This window comes from Amblyomma americanum, chromosome 1 (assembly GCF_052857255.1).
Source record: "Amblyomma americanum isolate KBUSLIRL-KWMA chromosome 1, ASM5285725v1, whole genome shotgun sequence".
NCBI lineage: Eukaryota > Metazoa > Arthropoda > Arachnida > Ixodida > Ixodidae > Amblyomma > Amblyomma americanum.
Window position 1 is genome coordinate 2,616,717 of NC_135497.1, and position 25,211 is coordinate 2,641,927.

Sequence of the window (25,211 nt, forward strand, 5' to 3'; positions counted from 1 at the left end):
TACTGAACAAATTTTTTGCAACTGTCTATGATTTTAAGGTACATAACGTATGCATTAAATTCCGTGCACTCTCTCTGCACAGTCTGATCCTTCTGTATTGCGTGAATGATCGCATATGTATTACATGAATGATGCACGGAATGATGTACTGAAAATATTAGTTGCGCCGTTTGAGATAACACCTGTGGTGCGTCAGCACACATTATCTGTATTGTATTGCAACGGATATTCTTGGTGAAGACGAGGTGAACAAAGTGTCTCGGAGGTGCGCGTGCTCTGGGCTTGGGTGCTCTTTGCTCTGTACGCGCCCTATGCTCTTGGCCTGTGTGCTGTGTCCGGGGCATTCTTGCGTCGTTCCCGCCTTGGACCACGTAACATCTTTGCGGATTTTACGCTGAGCACACCACGCAGCTTCGTTGTGGTCGTCAGGCCAGGTCTACCGCCATGGCACCACCCGGCGAGTCAAGGAGCCCCACTAACCCCACTACCGCTCCTTTCGGGATCATGGCTCCTCCTCGCGACCCCGGCACCTTTTCCGGCACTGATGGCACGGATGTGTAAGACTGGCTTAACCTCTACGAAAGTGTCAGCACCTATAACAGGTGGGACCCTACGTTAATGCTCGCCAATGTCATCTTTTACCTCAATGGCACGGCGCGAGTGTGTTACGAGACCCACGAGGAAGACCTAACAAGCTGGGACACCTTTAAGGCGAAGTTGAGGACGCTATTCGGTAGGCCTGATGACCGCCAGCTCGCCGCCAAGAAACAGCTTGCGTCTCGAGCACAATATTCGACAAAAAGCTACATTCAGGACATTTTGGCTCTTTGCCACAAGGTCGACGCTGCCGTGAGTGAGACCGATAAGGTGGGCCACGTGCTCAAAGGCATTGCAGACGATGCTTTGAACGTGCTTGTTTATAAAGACTGTGCCACAATTGATTCCATCATTAAAGAGTGCCGTAGATTCGAGCAAGTGAAAGGCCGCCGCATTCCGCAGTCGTTTTCTCGCCTTCCTAACATGGCCGCGACATCTTCCTGTGAGGACCAGCGATCTACATCCCGCGCGCCCTCGGACGCCCCTGTCGTCACCGATTCGGTCACCCGGATCGTCCGACGTGAACTGGAGGCCCTCGCACTTGTCATATCCCCACCATCCGTCCCTGATACTGCCCTGCCCGTCGTGTCGCTTATTCAGGCTGTCGTCAAGCAAGAACTGACAAACCTGAATCTTTCCCCCCAGGTGTGTTCCATTGGCCGCCCACCCGTCCGCCAGCCTCTTTCCCCTGCTTTCCGTCCCACCTACTACACCAAGTCCCGTTACCGCAATCCGGCGGAATGGCGCACGACTGACGACCGACTCATCTGCTTGCTCTGCTCCCGCGTTGGACACACCTCTCGACATTGCCGTAGCCTTTGGTCGTCGCCACCCCGCGGTGGCTTCTCCAACTACCGTCCTGACCCTCAGCGACGCTTCTCAACCCGCTCCCAGCCCGATCAGTCTGCTGCCTCCTTCCGGAATTCCCGCTCTCCGTCGCCCCAACGCCGTCGCTCACGCTCACCGCAATCGCCCCGTCTTTCGGCCACTGCCCCCTACGTCCGCTCCACTTTGGAAAACTAGCTGATGCAGCTCCCGGAGGTGACGCTGCATCAATGACCCCGACAAGAAATCCTCTACTGAACATAAATCCTCTACTGACCACCCGACCGTACCTGCCGCGGTGGCTCAGTGGTTAGGGCACTCTGCTACTGATCCGGAGTTCCCGGGTTCGAACCCGACCGCGGCTGCTGCGTTTTTATGGAGGCAAAACGCTAAGGCGCCCGTGTGCTGTGCGATGTCAGTGCACGTTAAAGATCCCCAGGTGGTCGAAATTATTCCGGAGCCCTCCACTACGGCACCTCTTTCTTCCCTTCTTTCACTCCCTCCTTTATCGCTTCCCTTACAGCGCGGTTTAGGTGTCCGCCGTTATATAAGACATACTGCGCCGTTTCCTTGCCCCCAAACCAATTATTATTATTATTATTATTATTATTATTATTATTAATAATAACATCACCCGACCGAACTTACTGGACGTCACAGTCGACGGTTTTCCTGTGCACGCCCTCATTGACACCGGCGCACACGTATCTGTGATGAGTTCTGCCCTTCACCATCGCCTCCGCAAAGTGCTCACGCCTTCAACGTCCCTCGTGCGCGTAGAGGATGGAGGCACCCCTGCTGTGGACGGACTATGTACCGCTCGCATCACTGTTGCCGGCCACAGTACCCCTGGTCAGTTCACGGTTTTGTCCACCTGCGCCCACAAACTCATTCTCTGCATGGATTTCCTCTCCGACCATTCAGCTCTGATTGACTGCTCGCAGGGTGTCCTACAACTCGAGCTCCCACAACTCCATTCCGAGCACGTCGATCATTCTCTCCGCCTGTTCAATGCAGACTATGTAACAAAAAAACTGTAGCGCAACCAAGACGAACACAAGAAAGAGGCACACAGGGCTAGCGCTAAACTAGAACTTTAGCGCTAGTACTTTCTTGTGTTCGTCTTGGTTGCGCGACAGTTCATTTGTTACAAAGTGCACCATCTAGCCCAACAAAAAGTTCTTCTAAATGCAGACTATGCTCGCCTGCTCTCTCAAGCCGCCTCCTTCGTTGCACTGACACCCTCTCCCCCCGTTCCCGATGGCGACTACCTCGTTGATCCTAGTACCGATCTCCTGGTTACCCGAAACGTTGCTCTGCCCTTTACCATCGCCGCGGTCAAGGCAAACACACTGTCTCAGCCGTTCCTCAACTTCGGCTTCTCTCCTCAAGTTCTTCCATCCGGCATTTGCGTTGCTACGATCTCTCTTCTCGCATTGTGCCAAATCGCTACATTCGGCACCGCCCCTTCTCAAGATCACGCAGGCCATCCCCAGAGTACCTCTCTTTCTACAGACGCCTTCGCGACCATGATGCCCTCCGACCTGCGACCCGCGAAAACTGCACAGCTTCGAGCTATTCTCGAACCTTTTTCGGACATTTTCGATCTGAATAACATCCCGCTGGGTCAAGCTCTCTCTGTGAAGCACCGCATCGACACCGGCGATGCCTCTCCTATCCGTCGTCGATCATACCGAGTCCCCCACGCTGAGCGCCAGATCATTAACGCCGAGGTTACGAAGATGCTTGATAAAAACATTATCGAACCTTCCTACAGCCCCTGGGCCTCGCCAGTCGTCCTTGTGAATGAAAAGGATGGCTCATGGCGTTTTTGTGTTGATTATCGCCACCTAAACAAGATAACCAAAAAGGAAGTGTACCCCCTCCCGCGCATCGACGACGCCCTTGTTTGCCTCCACGGTACCAAATTCTCCTCTATAAACCTTCGATCCGGTTATTGGCAGACGGCAGTGGATGACCGGGACCGTGAGAAGACCGCGTTTGTGACACCTGATGGACTGTATCAGTTCAGAGTTATGCCTTTCGGCTTATGCAACGCGCCGGCCACCTTCGAGCGTATGATGAACGCCCTTCTGCACGGATTCAAATGGTCCACGTGCCCCTGCTATCTCGACGATGTCATTGTCTTTTCCCCCCGCTTTTCTTTGACCTTTCCAAGATTCTTTCACTTTTCCGTCATGCAGGCCTGCAGCTAAACTTCTCCAAATGCCGTTTCGCGCGTCGTCAGATCACAATCTTGGGTCATGTCATCGATGTCACGGGTGTTCACCCTGACCCAGCTAAGATCCCAGCCGTGAAGGACTTCCCGGTGCCGCGTTTCTGCAACGACGTACGGAGCTTCTTGGGGCTGTGCTCCTACTTCCGCCGATTCGTGCCCGGCTTTGCTGACATGGCCCGCCCCCTCAGTTATCTGCTAAAAAAAGGACATGACTTTCACCTGGGGACCCCTACAAGAAAACGCCTTTGCCGCTCTAATCTAGAAGCTCACCACCTCGCGCATTTTGGCACACTTCGATGTGGCCGCTCCCACTGAAGTCCGCACTGAAGCCAGCGGTCACGGAATCGGCGCTGTCCTTTATCAGCGGCAATTTGGGTCTGACCGTGTCATTGCCTACGCCAGCCGCATCCTTTCTACATCAGAGCGCTATTACTCCATCACGGAACGCGAGTGCTTTGCCCTTGTGTGGGCCGTTGGAAAATTTTGCCCGTATTTGTACGGCCGCCCTTTTACGGTTGTCAGCGACCACCATGAGCTCTGCTGGCTCTCCTCCTACTGGCCGGCCTTCTGGCCGGGTAGGTCGCTGGACTTTACGCCTACAAGACTACTACACCGTGGTCTATACGTCCGGTCGGCTACACACCGATGTTGATGCCCTCTCCCTCTGTCCCGTTGACTCTTATGACCATTCTGGCAGTGACTGCACCGCCGACCTGTTCACGCTCTCTGCTATTACTCACGTTGGCGATGAGCAGCGACGGTATATCGAGCTCCGCTCTATTATTGACCGCCTCAACTCCTCCCCATCTGACGTTGCTCTGCGCCGGTTTGTGCTGCAAAATGACACATTATACCGCAGAGGCCAGAATCCCGCCGGCCCGACCTCCTGCTCGTTGTGCAGAAGCACCTGCGCACCGATGTCCTCCACGAACTTCATGACCTCCCCACTGCTGGACATCTGGATATCTCGCGTACTTACGCCCGCGTGCGTCGTCGCATCTTTTGGCCCCGCCTCTACCAGTCCGTACGCCGCTATGTTCGTGCCTGCGACCAGCGCCAGCACAGGAAACGTCCTGCCACTCTCTCAGAGGGTATGCTCCAACCTGTTATGTGCACCCTGAACCATTCTATCGTGTTGGCTTGGATCTTTTGGGTCCGTTTCCTTAGTCTACCTCCGGAAACAAATGGATTACCGTTGTCACAGATTATGCCACTGGCTACGCAATCATGCGGGCCCTCCCCACCAGTACTGCTACTGACGTTGCCGACTTTCTCCTGTACGACCTCATCCTCCGTCATGGTGCACCCCGCCAACTTCTCACCGACCGCGGCCGTTGCTTTCTCTCTTAAGTTGTCGACGACATTATCCGTTCCTGCTCGACTAAACATAAGCTGAACACCACCTATCATCCCCAAACCAACGGCCTCACAGAGCGCCTCAACCGCACTCTCACGGATATGCTCGCAATGTACGTTTCCTCGCACCATCTGGACTGGGACATTGCCCTTCCATACGTGACTTTCGCCTACAATTCCTCCCGTCATGACACTGCCGGTTACTGACCGTTCTATCTTTTGTACGGCCGTGAGCCCCAATAACTTTTGGACACGCTGCTTCCGACATCTCTTTCACCGCCTTCTGAATACGCACACGACGCAATTGCCCGGGCCGACCACGCCCGTCAGCTGTCTAGATCTCGACTACAAGCATCGCAGGCCTCACAGCAGGACTACTACGACCACCGCCATCGCATGGTATACCTTTCTTTCCTGGAGCCTTCGTCTTGCTCTGGTCGCCATCACGCCGCGTCGGGCTTTGCGAAAAACTTCTGTACCGGTATGTTGGCCCATACCGTGTGCTCCGCCAGGTTACCGCTGTCACCTGCTAGATCGCCCCGGCCTTCCCGGAGACCACCTCCCGTGCACCTCAGCAGGACGTTGTCCACGTCTCTCGCCTCAAGCCCTACCTCTCGCCATCCCTCGCTATGCCCTAACTTACACCGAGACGGTGTTTTTGCGACCGGGGGCCGGGCAACGGATATTCTTGATGAAGACGAGGTGGACGAAGTCTCTCGGAAATGCGTGTGCTCTGGGCTTGGGTGCTCTGTGCTGTACTCTGTGCGGGCCCTGTGCTCTCGGCCTGTGTGCTGTGCCCGGAACGTTCTTGCGTCGTTCCCGCCTTGGACCACGCAACAGTATGGAATGCTGTAACGCAGACATGTAGTGTATGTTGAGAAATATCGCTTTTTGACTTAAAGTAACGGGAAAGATATGTGTCAATAAATGCATGAAAAATGTTCTCTGCTCTCTATACATTGGCCCAGCGTTGCGGTTACCATTGCTGACCAGCAGTGTAACCAATTTTAACATGCCACAACAGCAAAGAAAGCGTGTACGAAAACCCAGGCGGACGACGAAGCATCTGCCCACCACCCCTAGCGGGCCCAATTGTGGACCTGTCCGCGCGTGAAGCAGATGTCATGCGAACATCCCCCGCGCCCGCGTGTTTCGGTCGTCAGTTGTCATGAAGATAACTCGTAAACCAAGCGCTATGGTTTCAGCACCCTGGTATGTGCAAGACACAGCCCAAGAGGTGCGTCGTTCCCTCGGAGCGGCTCGATTTCCACTGACTGTTCTGCTTTCGTCACCGCAGCACTGTTCAGAACTTGGCTAACGTCGCGGCGCTGGCTAACGTCGCGGCGCTAGAGCGTGTAGTCACGTGAGATTTTTGGTTACTTCATCACTTGGTTACGTTGTAGAAAATGATCTAATGAAGAAAAGTTGAGGGGAGGTGTATAGGGATTCACTTCATAGTAAGAGCAGCGATGGCGTAGAGGTAGAGCATCCGCCCAGCGCGCAAGAGAGAGAGAGAGAGAGATAAAACATTTATTATTTCATTGAAGTGTTCTACGAGTCAGGTAGGCGGACTCCTCAGTTCAGGACTCCGGTGGCTTGGGCGGACGCCTGGACCAGTCTGATGATGCGACACTGGTCCTCCAGACCATTGCTGGGCAGGGCTGCCTCCCACTGCTCGTATGATGTCTGTAATGTTTTTATATGAGGTGGTTTTGGGGGACAATTCCAGGAAATGTGAAACAGGGTAGGCTTATCGCCGCACCATGGACAGAAAGGGCGGTATTTGGAAGGGTGAATGAAGCTGTACAAATACAGGTTAGGGAAGGTATTCGTTTGTATTCGCCTCCAAAATGTGGCTCCTTCTGTGGTGAGTTTAATATAGGGAGAGGGATATATTATACGATCTAATCTAAGCATCTCCAGCCGTTCCCCATAGTCTGATGGTAGAGGGGTGAGGTACGGGCAAGGATCCGCTCGGTTTGTCAGCTCACGAGCTAGATCGTTTGCTGCCTCGTTGCCTTCAAGACCTGAATGGCCCGGGATCCAAGTAATGTTATGGGGGCGCTGAAGTGTAGGTGAGAGGCCCGACGGTATGAGTAGAGCCGCTGTCATTTTTGGGACTCTCCCTGTAATGTAATATTGAAAGGCTCGCTTCGAGTCAGTTATTATGTGAGCTGATTTGTCCGCCAGATCACAATGCCTTATGGCAAGGGCGATGGCGGAGGCTTCCGCCGCGGCAGGATCCTCAGCCCGGAGTGAAACACTCGTCAGTAGTTGAAAATTGTGGTCAAGGGCGACTGCAACAAAGATGCTCGGTTCAGTGTACGCCGCCACGTCTACATAGACTGCTTTGTGATCTGACTCTAGACGCCGGCGTAGATGAGTGACCCTAGCCTCCCGTCTGCCTTTGTGGATTTCTGGATGCATATGTTTTGGGAGCGGAGCCACCGAGGTCTGTCTCTTATGTTTGCAGGTAGGGAAGTGTGTCGCCAGAGCTCTTGTAGATCTCGTGGTGTACCAATGCGCTGAAGAATGGCTCTTCCGGTGGTGGTCTGTTGGAGTCGGGCTCTCTGCGATGCTAAGACCGCATCTCTGATCTCCTCAAAGGTGTTGTGGACTCCAAGCAAGAGAACCGGGGCTCGAATCCCGGGGCCGCACAATTGTCTACCGGGCTAAAAAAAACTACGCGCGTCCATGGAATTGCATAACCAGGCCTGGGGAATGGCCTGATCTCAGTGACCAAAACCGACAATGCACTCTCTCACCAGAACAGGATTTGGCCACCCTGGTGTAGTACTTGGCCACAACCTTGTATGAACAAACCAATTAACCCTCGGCCCTCAGTCCCAAGCAGCTGCGGAGCAATTGATCAAGGCGGCGGTCAGACCTGCGACACAGCGGAGGGTGCTAAGAATCTCTGCCTCCGGACAGGCCGCAATTGGAATCTCAAACTGGCAACGTTTAACGCTAGAACCTTATCCAGTGAGGCTAGCCTAGAAGGGCTGTTCGAGGAACTAGCAGGCATTAAATGGGATGTCATAGAGCTTAGTGAAGTTAGGAGGATTGGTGAGGCGCATACAATGCTAAAGGATGGACACATACTGTGCTATCGCGGGCTAGCGGATAGACGACAACTATGTGTGGGATTCCTCATTAATCATGATATAACTGGCAACGGAGAGGAGTTTTATAGTATTAACCAGAGGGTGGCAGCTGTCGTAATTAGGCTCAATATAAGGTACAAGCTGAACGTGGTGCAGGCCTACGCGCCTACATCCAGCCATGGAGACCAGACCGTTGAAAGCTTCTATGAAGACGTGGAATAAGCAATGAATAAAGTAAAATCACAGTACACTGTACTGATGGGCAACATCAGTGCGAAGGTGGGAAAGAAGCCTGGCGACCAGGCGGTAGGCGACTATGGAATGAGTTCTAGGAATAGCAGGGGAGAGGTATTAGCAGAATTCGCAGATAGAAATAATTTACGAATCATGAATACCTTCTTCCGCAAACGAGAGAACAGGAAGCCGGCCTCGAACGGGCTCGATGGTGAGTCTAGAAATGAAATAGACTTCATACTATGCGCTCATCCTACCATTGTGCAGGATGTGGAGGTCGCCGGAAAGGTGCAGTGTAGCGGCCACAGAATGATAAGGTCTCAAATTAGCCTTGATTGGAAGATGGAACAGAAGAAACAGGTGAAGTGGAAGCCCTTTAACGACCTAGCAGGAAGAGGGAAAGCTGAGGAGTTCAGGAACACAGATACAGCTTTAACTGAGGAAGTCGATATTAATGTCCAAACAATGAATGGTAATCTCTCTGCTATCATTACGGAGTGCGCCGTAGAAGTAGGCGGTGAGGATCGGGTAACAGCAGATCTGTTGAAGGACGGATGGGAGATTGTGCTAGAAAAATTAGCCACCCTGTATACGCAATGCCTTATGACTTCGACCGTACCAGAAGCTTGGAAAAACGCTAACATTAACTTAATTCATAAGAAAGGAGACGCGAAGGACTGAAAAATTACAGGCCGATCAGCTTACTGTCCGTTGCCTACAAGGCGTTTACTAAGGTAATCGCTAATAGAGTCGAGGCAACCTTTGACATTAATCAACCAAATGATCAGGCAGGCTTTCTTAAAGGATATTACACAATAGATCATATTCACATTATCTATCAGGTGATAGAGAAATGCGCCGCATACAGCCCACTCCTATATATAGCCTGACTTAATTACGAGAAATCATTCGACTCAGCAGAATCCTCAACATTCATGCAGGCATTACGGAATCAGGGTGCAGAAGAGCCTTTTGTCAAAATGCTCGAAGATATATATAAACTGCACAGCTACCATAGTCCTCCATAAAGTCAGCATAAAATTTCAATAAGGAAGGGCTTCGGGCAAGCAGACACGATCTCGCCAATGCTATTCACCGCCTGTTTACAGGAGGTATTCCGAGGCCTGAATTGGGAACAGTTGGGGATAAGAGTTTATGGAGAACACCTAAATAATCTGCAACTCCCTGATGACATTGCCTTGCTAAGTCACTCAGGAGCTGAATTGTAAAGCACGATCAATGAGTTAGACAGGCAGAGCAGAACGCTGGGTCTAAAAGTTAACATGCAGAAAGCCAAAGTAATGTTCAACAGTCTAGCATGGGAAGAGCACTTCACAATTGGTAGTGAAGTGCTGGAAGTGGTAAATAAATATGTCTGCTTATGGCAGGTAACGACCGCTGATACGGATAATGAGAGGAAAATAAATAGAAGAATAAGAATGGGGTGTAGAGCATATGGGAGGTTCTCTCAGATCATGAGTTGCTGTTTACCAATATCCCTGAAGAGAAAAGTAAACAATAGCTGCATCTTACCGGTACTCACCTACGGGGCAGAAACGTGGAGGCTAACCAAAAGGGTTCAGCTTACGTTAAGGATAACACAGCGAACTATGAAAAAAAAAGATAGGTGTAACGTTAAGGGACCAAAAGCGGGAAGAGTGGGTGAGGGTACAAACGCATGTGAATGAAATGCTAGTCGAAATCAAGAGGAAGAAATGGGCTCGGGCTGGCCATGTAATGCGAAGGCAGGATAACCGCTGGTCCTTAAGGGTGACGGAGTGGATTTTAAGAGAAGGCAAGCGTAGCAGGGGGCGGCAGAAGGTTAGGTAGGCGGATGAGATTAAGAAATTTGCTGGCGTACGGTGGGCGCAGCTGGCAAAGGTTATTTGGAGAGGCCTTGCGGTGGCTGTATTCAGGCTGACGATGATGATAGCAAGTATGCAGAAATCGCTAGGAAGCACTGCGTCGCGCGACGGTGGCGATTGAGAATTGCCAGTGCGCAAAAGTTGGCGTATAACACGGGTCAATTCAATAACCAAACTGAGCGAGATGCTGAGCTCAATGTGCACATCTCTTGAAAGGGAATGCCACACCACTGGAATTTCTAGCTTCGGAGCGTATTTCGTAGCTGCTGCCTGAACAGCACTGTTTGCGATACGCAAACATGATGTTACTTGTCTTGAGCTTCGACGTGAGATGGCTGGTAAAAGAAGCTGCATCTTGAGCGTACCGATCTTTGTGCCGGAAAGCGACACGAAAAGTGTTAAAACAGTCTCTATGCAACAGTTTGCAAGTGACTCGGCGCTCTGGACGTGAAGCTTAAGTGGCTCGTGCCAAGGGGAAGCAAACGGCTACAGCTCTGACTATAACCATTTTTGCTCTTGGCGGTACACGCCTGCTGGAAGCACAGCCATGCCGCGAAAAGTGCAGCGGCGAATTCTCTCTTGCAGAAGTCGCTGATTGCCGACATCAAGGACGTGCTTCACGTGCTGGTGCTGTACGCGCCTCTGCCCGTCTTCTGGGCGCTCTTCGACCAACAGGTGGGCCAGCTACATTGTCGGCCTAAGCACTGGAAGGGAGTAGTTGAGCGATTCTGGGACCGAGCCCAAACTGTTTGAGGGCCGCCATTGAGAGCATTTTTTTCTTTGTGCGCTAACTCTCAAGTGAGCACACAACTTTTGTTTTGTGCACGCAAACTCTCACAACTGTCGGATGGATCAGGGGACTTGGGCTATTATGGTCTGGTTTAAGTGATCAGCCTGATGGTTAGCATAACACACGGTTCTTTAGGCACGATCAGCCAAAAATTTATAGCTAAATCGACCATGACGTAGCAACAGAAACAAATCTGTTATCCGGAAAGTTCTCTTAGCATTACGGCGTATGTAGTGATCATTTCGCGCAGTCTGCTGTCTAAATTATACATAGCGGCGGATTTGTGAGCAACTCTCTATGTCTATTTGCAGGGCTCGCAGTGGACTCTGCAGGCGAACAAAATGGACGGCGAAATTGTGAGTGCTTGAATTCCCCTAAACTATCAAGAGCGTTATGCTATCGCTTAGCAGTCGGGGACGACGCCGTTTTTCACCGCATCGCAAAAAATGCATGATCAACGGAAATGGTGGCTCATGTTCTCATGGCTCGATGATTACAGAGTACTCATTTTACCTATGGGTTTTGCCTCAAAGGAGAGACTGCATCCAGTTTTTGTACCTAACTTAGAAATTCATTGCGTCGCCTTAGAGCAAATCGAGCATCGTATCAGCAAGGGCCTCAACACCGGCGAAATGGTTTATTTTTTTTTGAACTGATATTTTACTGCGTTGGGCGTCTTACACCTGCGCCTTTTATTCTTCGCCTCCCTGCACTTTTTGCTAGCGAATATATCACCATTGGAAGTCATGTTATACCTGGAAGCATTGATGAAAAAAGTAGTTCTTGAAAGAGGACAGAGCGATGAGTGCACTAGCTCTCAAGGGATTCAACGCGAACAGATTTTAGTACATTGCGAGACAGTACCTTCTACGTTTTGTTGGCGCCATCAAGAAACATCATCTCCTTTCTTGACAGCGAAACTGAGGTCACACTATGATCTTTCGAGATTTTTATTTCTCTCTTTTTTATTCCGAGCGCTACTTTGTTGTTTGGCCTGTTTCATCGCGTACGCATAGCAGCTTTTCCGAGTTTGAGCCCTGGGTGGAGACCCAGCACAAAACCACCGACCGGTGCTTAAGAGTCGATGGCGCGCAGTTGGGTTACCAGGTGCTGCCGGACCAGATGCAGCTGGTGAACCCACTGCTCATCCTGGTGTTGGTGCCTGTGTTCAGCTACGTCGTGTACCCCCTGTTTGGCCGCTGCAACCTGCTAAACAGGTGAGGTCGCCGCCAGCAGGATGCTGCCTCTTTCTCTCTCCATTGTCCCGTTTTGCGCCACATACCATGGATCACCGCTAACTACGCGCCCAAGTTTCGGCCCTTGAGGGAACCTGAATTGCAGCGATTATTTTGCCGCTCACAGGGGAAGCTTTGTGAGAGTCGGCGGGGAGGAAATTCCGAGGGCGAAATGGTTTCCGCCCAGAAGTATAGGCCCTCCTTCAATGTGGCATCACGCAGGCCGCTGCAGAAGATCACCGTCGGGGGTCTGGCGGCCGCCGCTGCGTTCGCCGTCGCCGGCTGCCTCGACCTCGCGCTAGAGAGCAGCGCCGAGGCCCCGGTGCCGGCGGGCTTCTCGAGGGTGGCCTTCGTCAACACGCTGCCCTGCCCGGTGGACGTGAGCGGCAACGAGCTCCGGCTGCGCCTCGAGTCCGGAGAGGTTAGTGCTCACTGTAGGCATTGCCGACGAAAAGGCGCACCAATCTTTGCAAAGGAAAATGGCAGTTGCGGGCTGCCCTCGAACGCAAAGTCTATAAAACGCCTTTTCGAGTAAAAAGGAAATAGCCTTGCGAGGCTGTCCTCTCTGTGAAAACAGGCTCTCATTTGACACTGAAAGTCGCTCTTGCACACGGTCTATAAATGCAGACGACCTGCACGGCCAAGCGTAGCGCGACGCCTCGTGCGAGTGCGCCGATAGCGAGGCATTAATACTTCTGTGCAGACCCGCATTTCTTGTAACTGATATGAAGCACCACCTTTTTGTAAAAGGTAACTCTCATAGAAGGCATTCAAATATACCGAATGATTACTTTTAACCTTTACAGATTTGTATTTTAGAAACAGTCAGAGATACGCCCGTGCTCTCTAGTGAGCAGGATTGTACAACAAGGCGGAAATTATTTAACTCATAACTTATTTATTCATTCATTCATTTATTCAAAAACCCTAAGGTCGTAGCGAGCATTACATAGGGGGGAGAACAGTAAAAACAGAGCAGTAAAAAATTGCGATAAGTACAAAATTCGCTGGCCGGGAACCATGTTGAAAAGCATCAAACACTCAAAGTATAAAGACACATGGCAACAAACATTGAAGTTTTCGTGGAAAGTAGTGCTTCAACAAGAATGCAAAAAAAAAGGTTACCACTCGCAATGCCGTTTTAGGGCGGTTACAAACGCTTCGCAATCACTGGCAGTTGCAATGGTGCCAGGGAGTAGATTCCATTGACAGATGGCGAGGAGGAGAGACGAATGAAAGAAGAGATTAGTTCTAGCAAAGAAGGGTTCGACTTTCAGTTAGTGATCAATGCGTCGGAATATGCGATGAGCCTGCTTGATATGGTGCAAAGCAAAGGAAGAATGGCTCTGATATAATTTGTAGAAAAATCACAGCATGCAACCCATTCTCCGTTTTTCGAGAAGAGGTAAATTGAGAGATTTTTTTTATTTCAGTTACACTCGCTGATCGCGAGTAGTTCTTAGATATGAACCGGGCGGCTTTATTTTGTGGAGACTCCAGTTTGTTACCAGGTATGCTTGATGGGGGTTCCAGATCAAAGAGGCGTAATTCAATTTCAAGCGCACTAATGTAGCGTAAGCTGGTAGCTTTGGGTCTAGATTAGCTAAGCGCAGGTTACGTCAGAGGAAGCCGAGTGTTTTGGAAACCTTGTTAATAACCGTATGGATGCATTATGGCAGCTACTTTCTGAAATTTGCTATCCGCCTTGCCGAAACTAGCCATCAAGGAGGTCTACGCGGTACTCCAAAGTACGCAACGTCAAATTGCGCTTGACTGGGACCGCGGCTCTTTCTGGAACTCGTGCTCACATGTGTACACACAGGCGCTCGAAAGGATTCACCGTAACTACGCCGCACTGCAAACAGGGATCCTTGTCGATTTCGAACTGCTTTTAACGACTGTAGTCGCGGAAATGAGCTTTTTAGAGTCCAGACAGTGAAACTTGGAAGAGCTCCCAAACGCGACCGACAATCCGGAGGCAACTATCTTGAACTAACCGGAAAGCCCGAGACGACACGACTTTCCGCTCAAACGCTAGCGGGTGAGCGTAATGCGCATGTGCACTTGAGCACCCCGCTCCGCTCAGCCGTGGAGCGGACCATAAAGCCGGTCAGCTAAAACTCTCTAGTAAGTAACATAACCACTTCAAGGTGAACAAGTAAAATATGTATTCGAGTCATTTTGCCAGATGGCAGCGCTCCTTTTGAATGCGCTGAAAACACGGACGCCAGGCTGATTGTACTGCGCAGCTAATAAGAAATTACGTCCTAGGCTGCTCCCCCTCTGGGGCTTGACTCGAGGAACTGCCTAATCTGGAATCTCTTGTACGCTGTCTACAGGTACTGAGCGTGCCCGAGCTTCCTCGGGCGGCCCTGCAGGCGTCAGCGGCCGCGCCGTGCGAACTATCGGTGGCGCGGTTGGAGGCTACGGCGTTTAGCGAGGCACAATCTCACTCCATCTTCTTCCTCGAAGACAAGCAGATGCTGCTGGCTGCCCTGGTGAGACCGCTCTTCACTTCTTTCATCACAGAATATTGGTTTTTGGGGAAAGGAAATGGCGCAATATCTGTGTCACATCTCGGCGGACACCTGAACCACGTCCGTAAGGGAAGAGATAGAGGAACCGAGAGAAGAAAGAGGTGCCGTAGTGGAGGGCTCTGGACTAATTTCTACCACCTGGGTATCTTTAACGTGCACTAACATCGCACAGCACACGGGCGCCTTTGCATTTTGCCTCCATCGAAACGCTGCCGCCGCGGTAGGGTTCGAACCTGGGTGCTTCGGATCAGTAGCCGAGCGCCCTAACCACTGAGCCACCGCGGCGGGTTATTCACCACTGGACGCATTTGCCCGTTCTGGGCGAACGGTTCAAAGATCGTCCGGCAACCGCGGCAGGAAATGAGGTAGAATATGGCGCCGGACCTGAAGCCGACCATTCCAAAGCCTTTCTTGCTAACAGCATCCAGCTGGCCGCATGCTACAGGAGCCAGTGCGTCCTGAATGGAAGCGGGCCTTTGTAGGTTCTCGAATCGCGAACTAATATTTCTCGGGTTACTGGCGGCATGCCATTGTGCGTGTTATGATGATTCCGTCTCCATATCGCTTGGAAGCCGCGGACGAACGACGAACAGAATGAGCGCTAAACTTTTATTATTAAGACGGGATAGGCTATAAAAGGAAACAGGGAGAGGTTGTTCCACACAGTCGTGATTGTTTTGATACCAGACAGGCGTATGGTGAGTTTTCCCGGACAGGTTGCTCACATATTCTTTCATTGTCAACATTGTGAACGTTTCGCTGATTTCTCTTATTTCTCTTGTCCTTCGACTTTTTGATTGTAGTTGTCTCGTTGAACAACGGTTTGCATGTTTCCTTCTTATCTTTGTTTTCCTTTTTCTTTTGTGAGGGGGGGGGGGGAGGAATTTTGCGACGAGCGTTGCCAGGTTGCCTGGATGCGCTGTGTTTGCATGCGCTCTTGTGCTCACTCAGCCTCTCATTCAGGCATCTGCCTGTCTGTGCCACGTATACATTCTTGCTTGCTAGCGGAATATTGTAGATAACGCATTGCACGCATTCAACATGCGGGTTCTTGTGCTTGACACCATACGTGCTTTCCTCGTTGCGCATGTCGTCACGTCAATTCACAATCTTGCAGAGCCCCCTCGTCTTGCTTGGTGACGACCGCACCATAGAAATGTGCTGCTTTTCCCCAATCTATTTTAGTCGATGTGAAAGATTGTGCACGCACGGCACAACTACTAGACGGGCATTATCTTTTCTCCTTTTTTTGCACCTGCTCTGTTTCCTGTTCCGATTTCTTTCAGAAGACTTTCTGCTATTCCTGAGGTGAACTGCTCCATATATCCCCTGGTTCCTAACCGCTGTGCTTGAAGTTTGAGGCTTTCTGCAACTTTGGGCAGACAGGATTTCTTGACGGATTGTTTTAGGCAAGACATTGCGGCACCTCTTTTCATAATCTTGTAGTGCCCGGAATGAAAATTCATGACGCCTTTTTCGCTTCTTGTCTTGTATATCCAACATGTATGTGTGTCATTTATCTGTCGGGATTTCAATTGCAGGCAAAAATTATCGGGGACTTTGCAGGTGATTCTCGACCCTGGAAAGCATTGCGCCATACTTCCAGGATGTTGTCACTGCTGAAGCTTCGTCGTTGCTCTTGAGGCTGAATAATCAGATAGTCATGGACTACACTTTATCCGGGACTTCATGCTGTGATATCAGCGACCACTACCCCTTTTTGTGTTTGTACGTGGCATTGCAACAAAAACAAATGCTCTATCTGCAATGAAAACTTCACAGAATGTCGCGACTGTTATTCTTTAAACATTTCGATTGCACATTAAGAATGAAAACTGGAGTGATGCACTTAGTTCCGATAAAGCTGATGATGCATATCAGAGTTTCAATTCTCCGTTTATAGATACCATGGACTTTTTATAGAAAAGGTGATTAAACAGTCCAAGAGGTACCGTAAACCATGGATCAGCCATGAATCACTGAAAATTATTAAAAATATAACAAACTACTTCACCGTGCTTCAGATAACATAGATATTACTAAGCGTGCTCTTGAAGACAGCACTTTTGATGGAACAAAACTTGCAGAAAAATTCAGAAAATTTTTTCAAGGTGCTGTAGTGTGGAATGATCCACGGAAAGGTATGAAACATAATATACAAGCAAATGATCAGACTATTTTTTTTAGAACTCATAGATGAAAACGAAGTTTGCACTATTTTTGACTCATTAAATAACAGTAGAGCTTGTGAGACAGAAAATATTCAAATTAAACCTATAAAATACGTCATTGATTGCATAGCTTCCATCCTCAGCCATATTTATAACCTGGCTTTAGCCACTGTTTTTTTTTTCCGAAACTGATGCAAGTACCAAAACTTATTGTTATCCATAAAAAAGGAGGCAAAAATATGTCTAACTATGGTCCGATCTCAATCTTACTGGCCTTCTCTAAAGGAATAGAAAAAAAATCATCTACTGATGAACTTCTGCTTGAAATTCAGACTTATTTCTGCCTCAGTGCATGGTTTTCTACATGGTAAATCCACCGAAACAGCATTATTACCTCAAAAAGAGATTGTTTCAGATGCGATTGAAAATAAAAAAGTCCGTATTGGAGTGTTCTTGGACTATTCAAGGGCTTTTGATAGCCTCAGTCACTCGATTTTATTACGGAAGCTCGAATTATATGGTACACGTGGCATGCCACTAAGCTTAATAAAGTCTTATCTTCAATACCGGTTCCAAACAGTCAAAATTGGGTCTTTCCTGTCGTCACTTCAACCTGTTACTATTGGAGCGCGTACCACAAGGCAGCATATTGGGGCCTCTCCTCTTTATATTGTACATAAATGACATAGTAACAATCCATGAAAAACCAAAATACATTATGTGGGCTGACGATACGAGCTTACTTTTTTCATGGATCCTCCTTGGAAGCCCTTCTCGCGATTATCAATGTGCCATTAAAGGGACTATGCAATAAATTAATTGAGGTTATGTAAAGCAGACGAGAGGTAGGCATTCCATGACTCGTCACCCCAGCGCAAGAATTTTTGAGATAGCGTCAATATAGACGATTAAAAATTACGCCCCTTCTCTCCCCCTCAACTCGTACACACGGGGCACCAAAAAATAAAAATAAAGAAAACAGCTCTGGGACTGGGCCCCACCCATGAATACGCCAACCGCTGACGTTCAGTTTGATACTTCCGATGGTCGTACCCCAGCAGCAGCGTCGGCAGCGAAACGTCTCTCCGGTCTCTCTCGCCCTCGGCCGGCCTTGAGGAGGGGCGTGCGCCCTCCCTTCATCACAGTTTATTTCTTGAACAAAAGGCTTTTCCACAAGCAAATTCAAGAAATTACAATCAAGCACTGCACAGATTTATACATAGCGTAAATAAGGGACCCGATTTCCAAACATAAAGGAGAGGTAAGTTGGCCTGAAGGGGCTAACAAGCTTCCCCATATTTCTGTACTCGAGTCGCGATGTCCGTTACCCTGCTTGAATTTACAGACACATGCAATGCGCAGAAAAGCGCTATTTTGCTGATTCATTTCAGCAGCCCTGCACAGAACGTAAACACGCAAAATTATACAGCGAAAAGCGCGACTTCTATGCGCCCGAGACGAGCGATCAGCACCGTCGCTCGCTCTGCGCAGTCGTGCTCCGGACACGTGAAAGCGCAGATCCGCGCATCATACGCGCCCAGATTTATCATCCAGAGAACGGGAGTGAGGGTGCCAAGTTACCCTCGGAGCTGACGAGCGCCGGCAAGCGCCAGCGAACGCAACGCCGCCTCACGGCCGCGCGCCTGCTTCCGCAGCCTTCGCGGCAGCCTGGTTACCTTTGACAAAGACTGCACCTCTTATGAGCAAATGTGGTGTTTCTTCAGATTGCAGAGTTGGTGCTTTTAAATGAAGGGATGTGACGTCCGCAAGCGTAGGTTTTCATGAGCCATATTTTGCGTGACCTACAGGTCATCGAAATTTTTGTCCCCAAGATGGCTGGTTTCTTAAATAATACTTAAGGAGAAAAAAATCGTTCTTTGAGAATGGTGGCTGCATCGTTTGAAAAAAATGCCCTTGCTTTCTGCCTGCCTGCCTGTCTGTCTGTCTGTCTGTCTGTCTGTCTGTCTGTCTGTCTGTCTGTCTGTCTGTCTGTCTGTCTGTCTGTCTGTCTGTCTGTCGTGTCGTGTAGTGTAGTGTAGTGTAGTGTAGTGTAGTGTCTGTCTGTCTGTCTCTGTCGGTCCGTCTGTCGGTCCGTCTGTCGGTCCGTCCGTCCGTCCGTCCGTCTGTCTGTCTGTCTGTCTGTCTGTCTGTCTGTCTGTCTGTCTGTCTGTCTGTCTGTCTGTCTGTCTGTCTGTCTGTCTGTCTGTCCGTCTGTGTGTCGTGTCTGTCTGTGTGTCGTGTCTGTCTGTCTATTTGCCTGTGTGTCGGTCCGTCCGTCCGTCCGTCCGTCCGTCTGTCTGTCTGTGTCTGTCTGTGTGTCGGTCCGTCCGTCCGTCCGTCCGTCTGTCTGTCTGTCCGTCTGTCTTGCTGTCTGTCTGTCTGCGTGTCGTGTCTGTCTGTCTGTCTGTCTGTCTGTGTGTCCGTTCGTCCGCCCGTCCGTCCGTCCATCTGTCTGTCTGTCTGTCTGTCTGTCTGTCTGTCTGTCTGTCTGTCTGTCTGTCTGTCTGTCTGTCTGTCTGTCTGTCTGTCTTGCTGTCTGTCTGTGTGTCGTGTCTGTCTGTCTGTGTGTCTGTCTGTGTGTCGTGTCTGTCTGTCTGTCTATTTGTCTGTGTGTCGGTCCGTCCGTCCGTCCGTGTCTGTATGTCTGTCCATACGGGCATAGAAAACAAGCCGGAAAGTCGCTGCCCTCTCAGTATCACAATCACCAGCCCTGCTTAGGCTCACTGCGAGGGGTGGGGCACGTCAATTTTCACATCCAACCTGACTCTCGTCTCGTGTACTACCCTTCCCCCAGATGTGCCAACGGAGAGGCGCAGCGCGGAAACGAGGCTCCAGGGGAAGGAGGGACTCGTTGGAGCGACAAAAGGCTCTTATCACTCTCAGGGAAATTTTAAACGAGTTAAATGGTCCTCACTCAGCCCGTTGCAGCTGAACTTTTTTAATGAGATCTTTTTTTTTGCTTCTCTCTAATAAAATTTTGTTTACCGGGTTTTGATAAGCAGTCTAGAAGTGCAAGGGCCAGTGTTCAGCATGGTGTATTTTCTCATATCACACGAGAAATAAATATTCTGTTAAGATTATGCCTGGCGATATATCTGATTATCTCTGCAGATCTGGATTATCTCTGCAGATCCCGGTGTAACTGTCTCCGAAAGGGGGCCTTTTAGACATGTGATATGCATTTTATTTCACAGTTGCCTTTCGAAACGCTGAGCAGATTTGCGTCGCGGCTTGAAGCTCACTTGCGGTTAATTTCTGCAAATCATTATTGCTGCGTCTTGTCTGTGATTTTGCACTTAAGAGAACATTTTACAAGCTATTATGTGTTGATGTTACGGTGCTTCTCTTTAAAGACAGCTTGCATGCTGCTGCGCGTATACTTGAATCAGACAAGCTGTCGGGCTAGTTGGATTGTACCGTAGTTGTCAACACGGACGGAACACAGCACACGACGAAATATGCGCTTTTTGTCGTTTTCTTTTGTTTTACCTTTTCCGTGTCACCCCTTGCCGCCACGTGTTCAATTTCTTTTCCCAGGTGGCTCTTTAGGGTACATAAGTAGTCGTTCAGCAGCATTCTGGCATAAAGCTAAAGTTAAGCGCATATGGCGTCGAGTTTTCTGTTTCGTCCATGTGTCTAAGCGCTGTTGACCAATACGATGAACGTATACTGTTGTCCATCTATGCTCTCTTGTCTCACGTGTGTCAGCAAGGACGCGTGTGTAGAAATTCCCCCCGGGGTTGCCTGTGCGGCGGCAGGGCAGCGCTTGCTAAAACGGTGCCGCGTTGCAGGTGGCCAACACGAGAGGCTCCAACAGCCACAACGCGGAGGTGCGGGTTGCGTACACGGTCCGGGAGCCCGTGTCAGCCGTGGTGTTCGCCGACGCCTCAGGGAGCAAAACGTACGCGGCCGCACCGACGCACATCGGGGCCACTTCGTCGTACACCAACGCCACCGGCCTCACCCCGGGCAGGTGGGCAGAGACGGGTTGACCGGGGCCGCCTCGGTATTCCGCGATGGGACAACCTCCAGAATGCTTTTGCAGACCTTGCCGATCGCGGGAGTGTCCGTGCCTTCCTCTTGGTTTCAAAATGGAAGCAACAACAACGCAGGGGACAAGTACAGAAACACACGGGCGGAATGCTGACTGGCGACTGAATTTTATCCAGGCACTGCCACAGCTTACAAACGGTCGTAAACAAGGGGGGCTTCACGTGGCAGCAATGATGCTACGCTTTTTCTTATCCATCATTATAAAAAAGATTTTCTTCTCCGGATAATGCTGCGGCTGCGGTTCCCAGAATATCGCGCTGACGGAGATCAGCCTTCGCAGCCTCTGCATGCACTGGAAGCCCCGGTGACGACCACCAGCCACCGAACTGCTGTTCGTAAGCGGCCCTTCAGGCGTCTTCCCTTTTGTCCACGTAGTGCCTGCCACACCGAGGTCGGCGCTTTCCGGCGCAGCCCCTGTGCTGGTGTGGTTAACTAGGTGGCAGAACTTCGAGAGCTTGTCGGGAGCAGCGAAAACGGCGTTTACATTTGCACGCGATCCCATCCTCATGAGGTTGTGGGAAAGCTGGTATGGGCTCTCGCCCTCTTCGTGTTTTTCTGTGCCCTCACTTGTTTTGCAAGCTTTCTGAAACAGATTCCAGGCTTGCTGCCTGCTTTCCCAAGTTGTTTTCAAGTGCATGAGTGCTGGATTTTTCCAAAGGATTGCTGAAAGATTACTTGAGGAGTTTTCTTCTTCGAAATGAACCAAATTCAGACACCCAATTTAAGTGTAATTCAGCTGTTTTGTAATTTCACCCGTAGAATTTTCGTTCGAGAAATTTTTTAAGAAAGACCATATAACTAATAATTTAAACCATATTGCCTAACAGCTTCGAATGACATGCTGCGGATAAGAAAACTTCCATTTTTTCTCGGTTGCTGTCCTGTTGGATTTGCCTGATTTCGAAAAGAAAAACTTCTCACTTATCTATTTCCCGTTGAACAAGTTTGTAACGGGCGGAGCAAAATAGCCTGAGAGCCTTCTGGCTCCTCAGCTCGTATCGACAGCACATAGGACAATCGAAAAAAAAACCCATGAAAACGTCTAATAACCGTGTATTCCTACAGAAGGCGCTTCACCAGTCAAGACAAGTTGGTTAAGGCAATTTGAAAAAACCGGTAACACGTTCGAGACCGAAGCCTCAGCGTCTAAAACTAAAACTAAAAGATCGCCGACAAGTCTAAAAATCCGCAATGCATTCGTGGCGTGCAGCCGATTTGAAAGAAGCCTACTATGGTGCGAGAGATAATTATTTACTTAAGACCGGAGCCATTGCGGACGCCATTTGCCGCTGCAGGTTAATCGTGTCATTCCAAACGAGTTAAGATAAAAGCTGAGCAGGTGAAGAAAATAGCTATCACTGCCCCAGCATCGTTCTGAAAAGCCATCAAATCATAACTGTCGACGCATTCTTGCACAGAAGACAGGAATTTCTTTTGCGGAACACAGTTATATAAATCCATTATACCAATATAGCAAGTTGCGAAACCTCTTCCAGTATTTCTTTGCAAAAACGTGCACAACTGACTACGGATAATTGGAGGAGCGTAGCTTGTTGCGCCAGTTGGCACATGGTACCAGGTAGAGAAACTAGAGGAACACGACGCGTACACAAGAAAAGGTAATCACAAGGACGACGCTGGAGACACAACTGAAAATTTTACTTTGCGAACGAACCCAGCAGAGCAGGGCGCACATGCCTGTGAGCAGACAATGCCGACTAAAGGAACTAAACGAAATTGAAAGGAAAGGTCACTCATTAAACATACCGCTATCTTGCACGTGGAGACTATGTCCCATTCATGAATCGGTATTCTTTAGAAGAAAATTTGACTGACGTATCGCTGACACAATCACTGCCTGACTTTTTTTTATTTTAAATACTTTCAAGATTTCACGTTCCAGCTGCGTTTTGCCTCGGCCGATTATTTTTACACTGCTCAACAGGGGAGCACCGTTTTGACATTTGTTGCAATATTTTGGGAGGTTGGTTGTATTATCAGGTTGCAGTGATGTGCGATGCTGTCTTAACCAATGATTAATGCATTGGCCAGTCTGACCGATATAGGCCTTACCACGTGGCAGGAGGAACGCGTGAACAACGTTGGTAGTACATTTGGCGAACATTGTTTGGTGCTCGACTTTAAAATCTTTTTTTGTGGTCTTCGCAGAGATACGGGCACATAATGAGGAAATTTTTTTGCGTGCTGAAAATACAACGTTCACACAGTATTTCACTGCCACCTTTTTGATACTATGCGAGACTTTGTGCATCTAGGGAATAACAGCAGGCTGCAAATCCCGACGCGACGCTTCTTTGTTGTGAGGTGCGTGCTGTAACCTACGCTTACGTGACAGTGACTCAGCTACTGAGACTAGGACCTGTTCGGGGTAACCGACTGACCGGAGACGGTCAGCTTCTTCAAAGAAACTGTTCTGCATAACGTGGGGGCAGCTTTTTCGCAGGGCATTTCCTGGAGAGAGACTGGCTACACCCCCTTTCACTAGTTTTGAGTGTGATTAGGTGTAGGGAAAAAAGCCTTTCTTAGTTCGAGGAGCGTATTTCCAGCAAATGTGGCCATCTTCAGAAAAGGTGAGAAGTCTAAACGTCGGATGTTGTCATCAAGTGGCACCTCATGAGTGAAGCTCAGGTCAGTGGAAGTGCGATGAAAAATATATAAAATGTCATTGGCGGCCTAATTGACGCTGCGAAGAGGAGTTAGTTTTAAAAGGATTAAACGATTATCAACATATCTAAAAACCTTAACAGCCCGAGCGTCAGTATTAAGGCTTCTAAGTAACACATTGTCAAAACTGGATAAAAATATTTGGCTTAACGCAGGAGCTACGCTGGAGCCAGTACGATTACCTTGCTTGTGTACGTATCTACGATCCTCATGCTCTACAGCAGTAGATGACAAATAACACGTTAAAAGTCCCAGAAATGAGTAGACAGATAGGCACGCGATGTTCTGAAAAAGAATAGCACCTCAGCTTTCAGTGAGGTCACGCACAGTCTCAAGTAACTTCGTGTGCAGTACTGAATAGATGAAGTCCTCGACGTCAATTGAATGGCAGAAGGGGCACCCATTAGGGTACTGCAGATGTACTCCACTATGCTCATTGAGGACTGGACGGAAAAAGGGCCGTTGGGTGCCAAGGGGTTCAATGAGCCTTTCAAGAACTGGCCGACAGTTTTTTGCCATGTACCGCCCTCAGTGACAATGGCCCTAAGGGGAAACCGGTTGTCGTGCGCGGCTGGCTTGGGCTCACCCCGAGCCCCAAGTAAAGGCATACGAAACACCGCCAGTGTGTGGAAAAGAGTGTGTGCGTTGTGATTTCATTTTCTTTTTTTTTACTCCACACGGAACTAATGAGTCGAGCGGACGGCACCGGAGGCGAGTGCGGGGTACTACACCTCTACAACTGAAAACTAAACTATGTCGACATTCCTGTAAAATTTGTGGGGGGCCAACCGTTTCGCGGTAGAATGTTCTCGGTAGTGTTATACGATTCAGCGTTTTGTACAACATAAACTGAATAGTTAAGTTAGAGCCTAGCTGGCCGCAGGGATTCGAACCGGTGACCTAGGTACCCCAATTTCAACACCTTTACGAATCTTCATATGAACATTACGGCACAATTCTTTGTCACAGAGCGTCTGGGGCGGTGGAATACGATTTCGCGTTTCCTGCAGCATAAATTTACTAGTTAAGTAAGGGTCTAGCGGGCGGCAGGGATTCGAACCGGCGATCTATGTTAGGTGTGTTAACGCACGATATTCGATCGCGGCCTCAGCGTCGGCTCATTTTTTTTTGCGATGTGTTTCGTGTACTTTCCTAAAACCTTTGTAAATAATTTAATGTATATGGAATATATTTGCATTGTAATAAATAGCATGCGGAAAAGAATGATCTGGCGATGGCGTAGGGGTCAGGAGCAGAGGCCAGCGGAACTGATTTTTTACCGCCGCCGCGGGTCCGGATCCCGCTCCCTCAGCTATGAAGATCTTTGTTTCTTTAGTGTCTTCTCCCAGTGCGATGCCGGCTTTGCGCTGCAGTGAAGCTCTTATGCTTTTGCTTAAAATAAAACATTATTCAGGCCACTTGAAAATCAAACGGGTCGCTAAAATGCAGCATTTGGCTTGAATAATGGTCATCATTAACTCCCCGATTCTGTAGTGAACGATTCCTGTGGTTGCCATTTT

At 49.4% G+C, this 25,211-nt stretch overlaps 1 protein-coding gene across 5 annotated transcripts in view; it reads left to right on the forward strand.

The window, feature by feature from the left end:
- Positions 1-25,211, forward strand: part of LOC144108821 (solute carrier family 15 member 1-like) — a 230,266-nt gene that overhangs the window by 145,746 nt on the left and 59,309 nt on the right. For all 5 annotated transcript variants that reach the window (XM_077642012.1, XM_077642029.1, XM_077642005.1 and 2 more), the window contains 6 exons: positions 10,806-10,895; positions 11,322-11,366; positions 12,106-12,227; positions 12,468-12,666; positions 14,585-14,743; positions 20,745-20,926. In XM_077642012.1, coding sequence (XP_077498138.1) covers positions 10,806-10,895; positions 11,322-11,366; positions 12,106-12,227; positions 12,468-12,666; positions 14,585-14,743; positions 20,745-20,926 — 797 coding nt within the window. The remainder of the gene's footprint in view (positions 1-10,805; positions 10,896-11,321; positions 11,367-12,105; positions 12,228-12,467; positions 12,667-14,584; positions 14,744-20,744; positions 20,927-25,211) is intronic.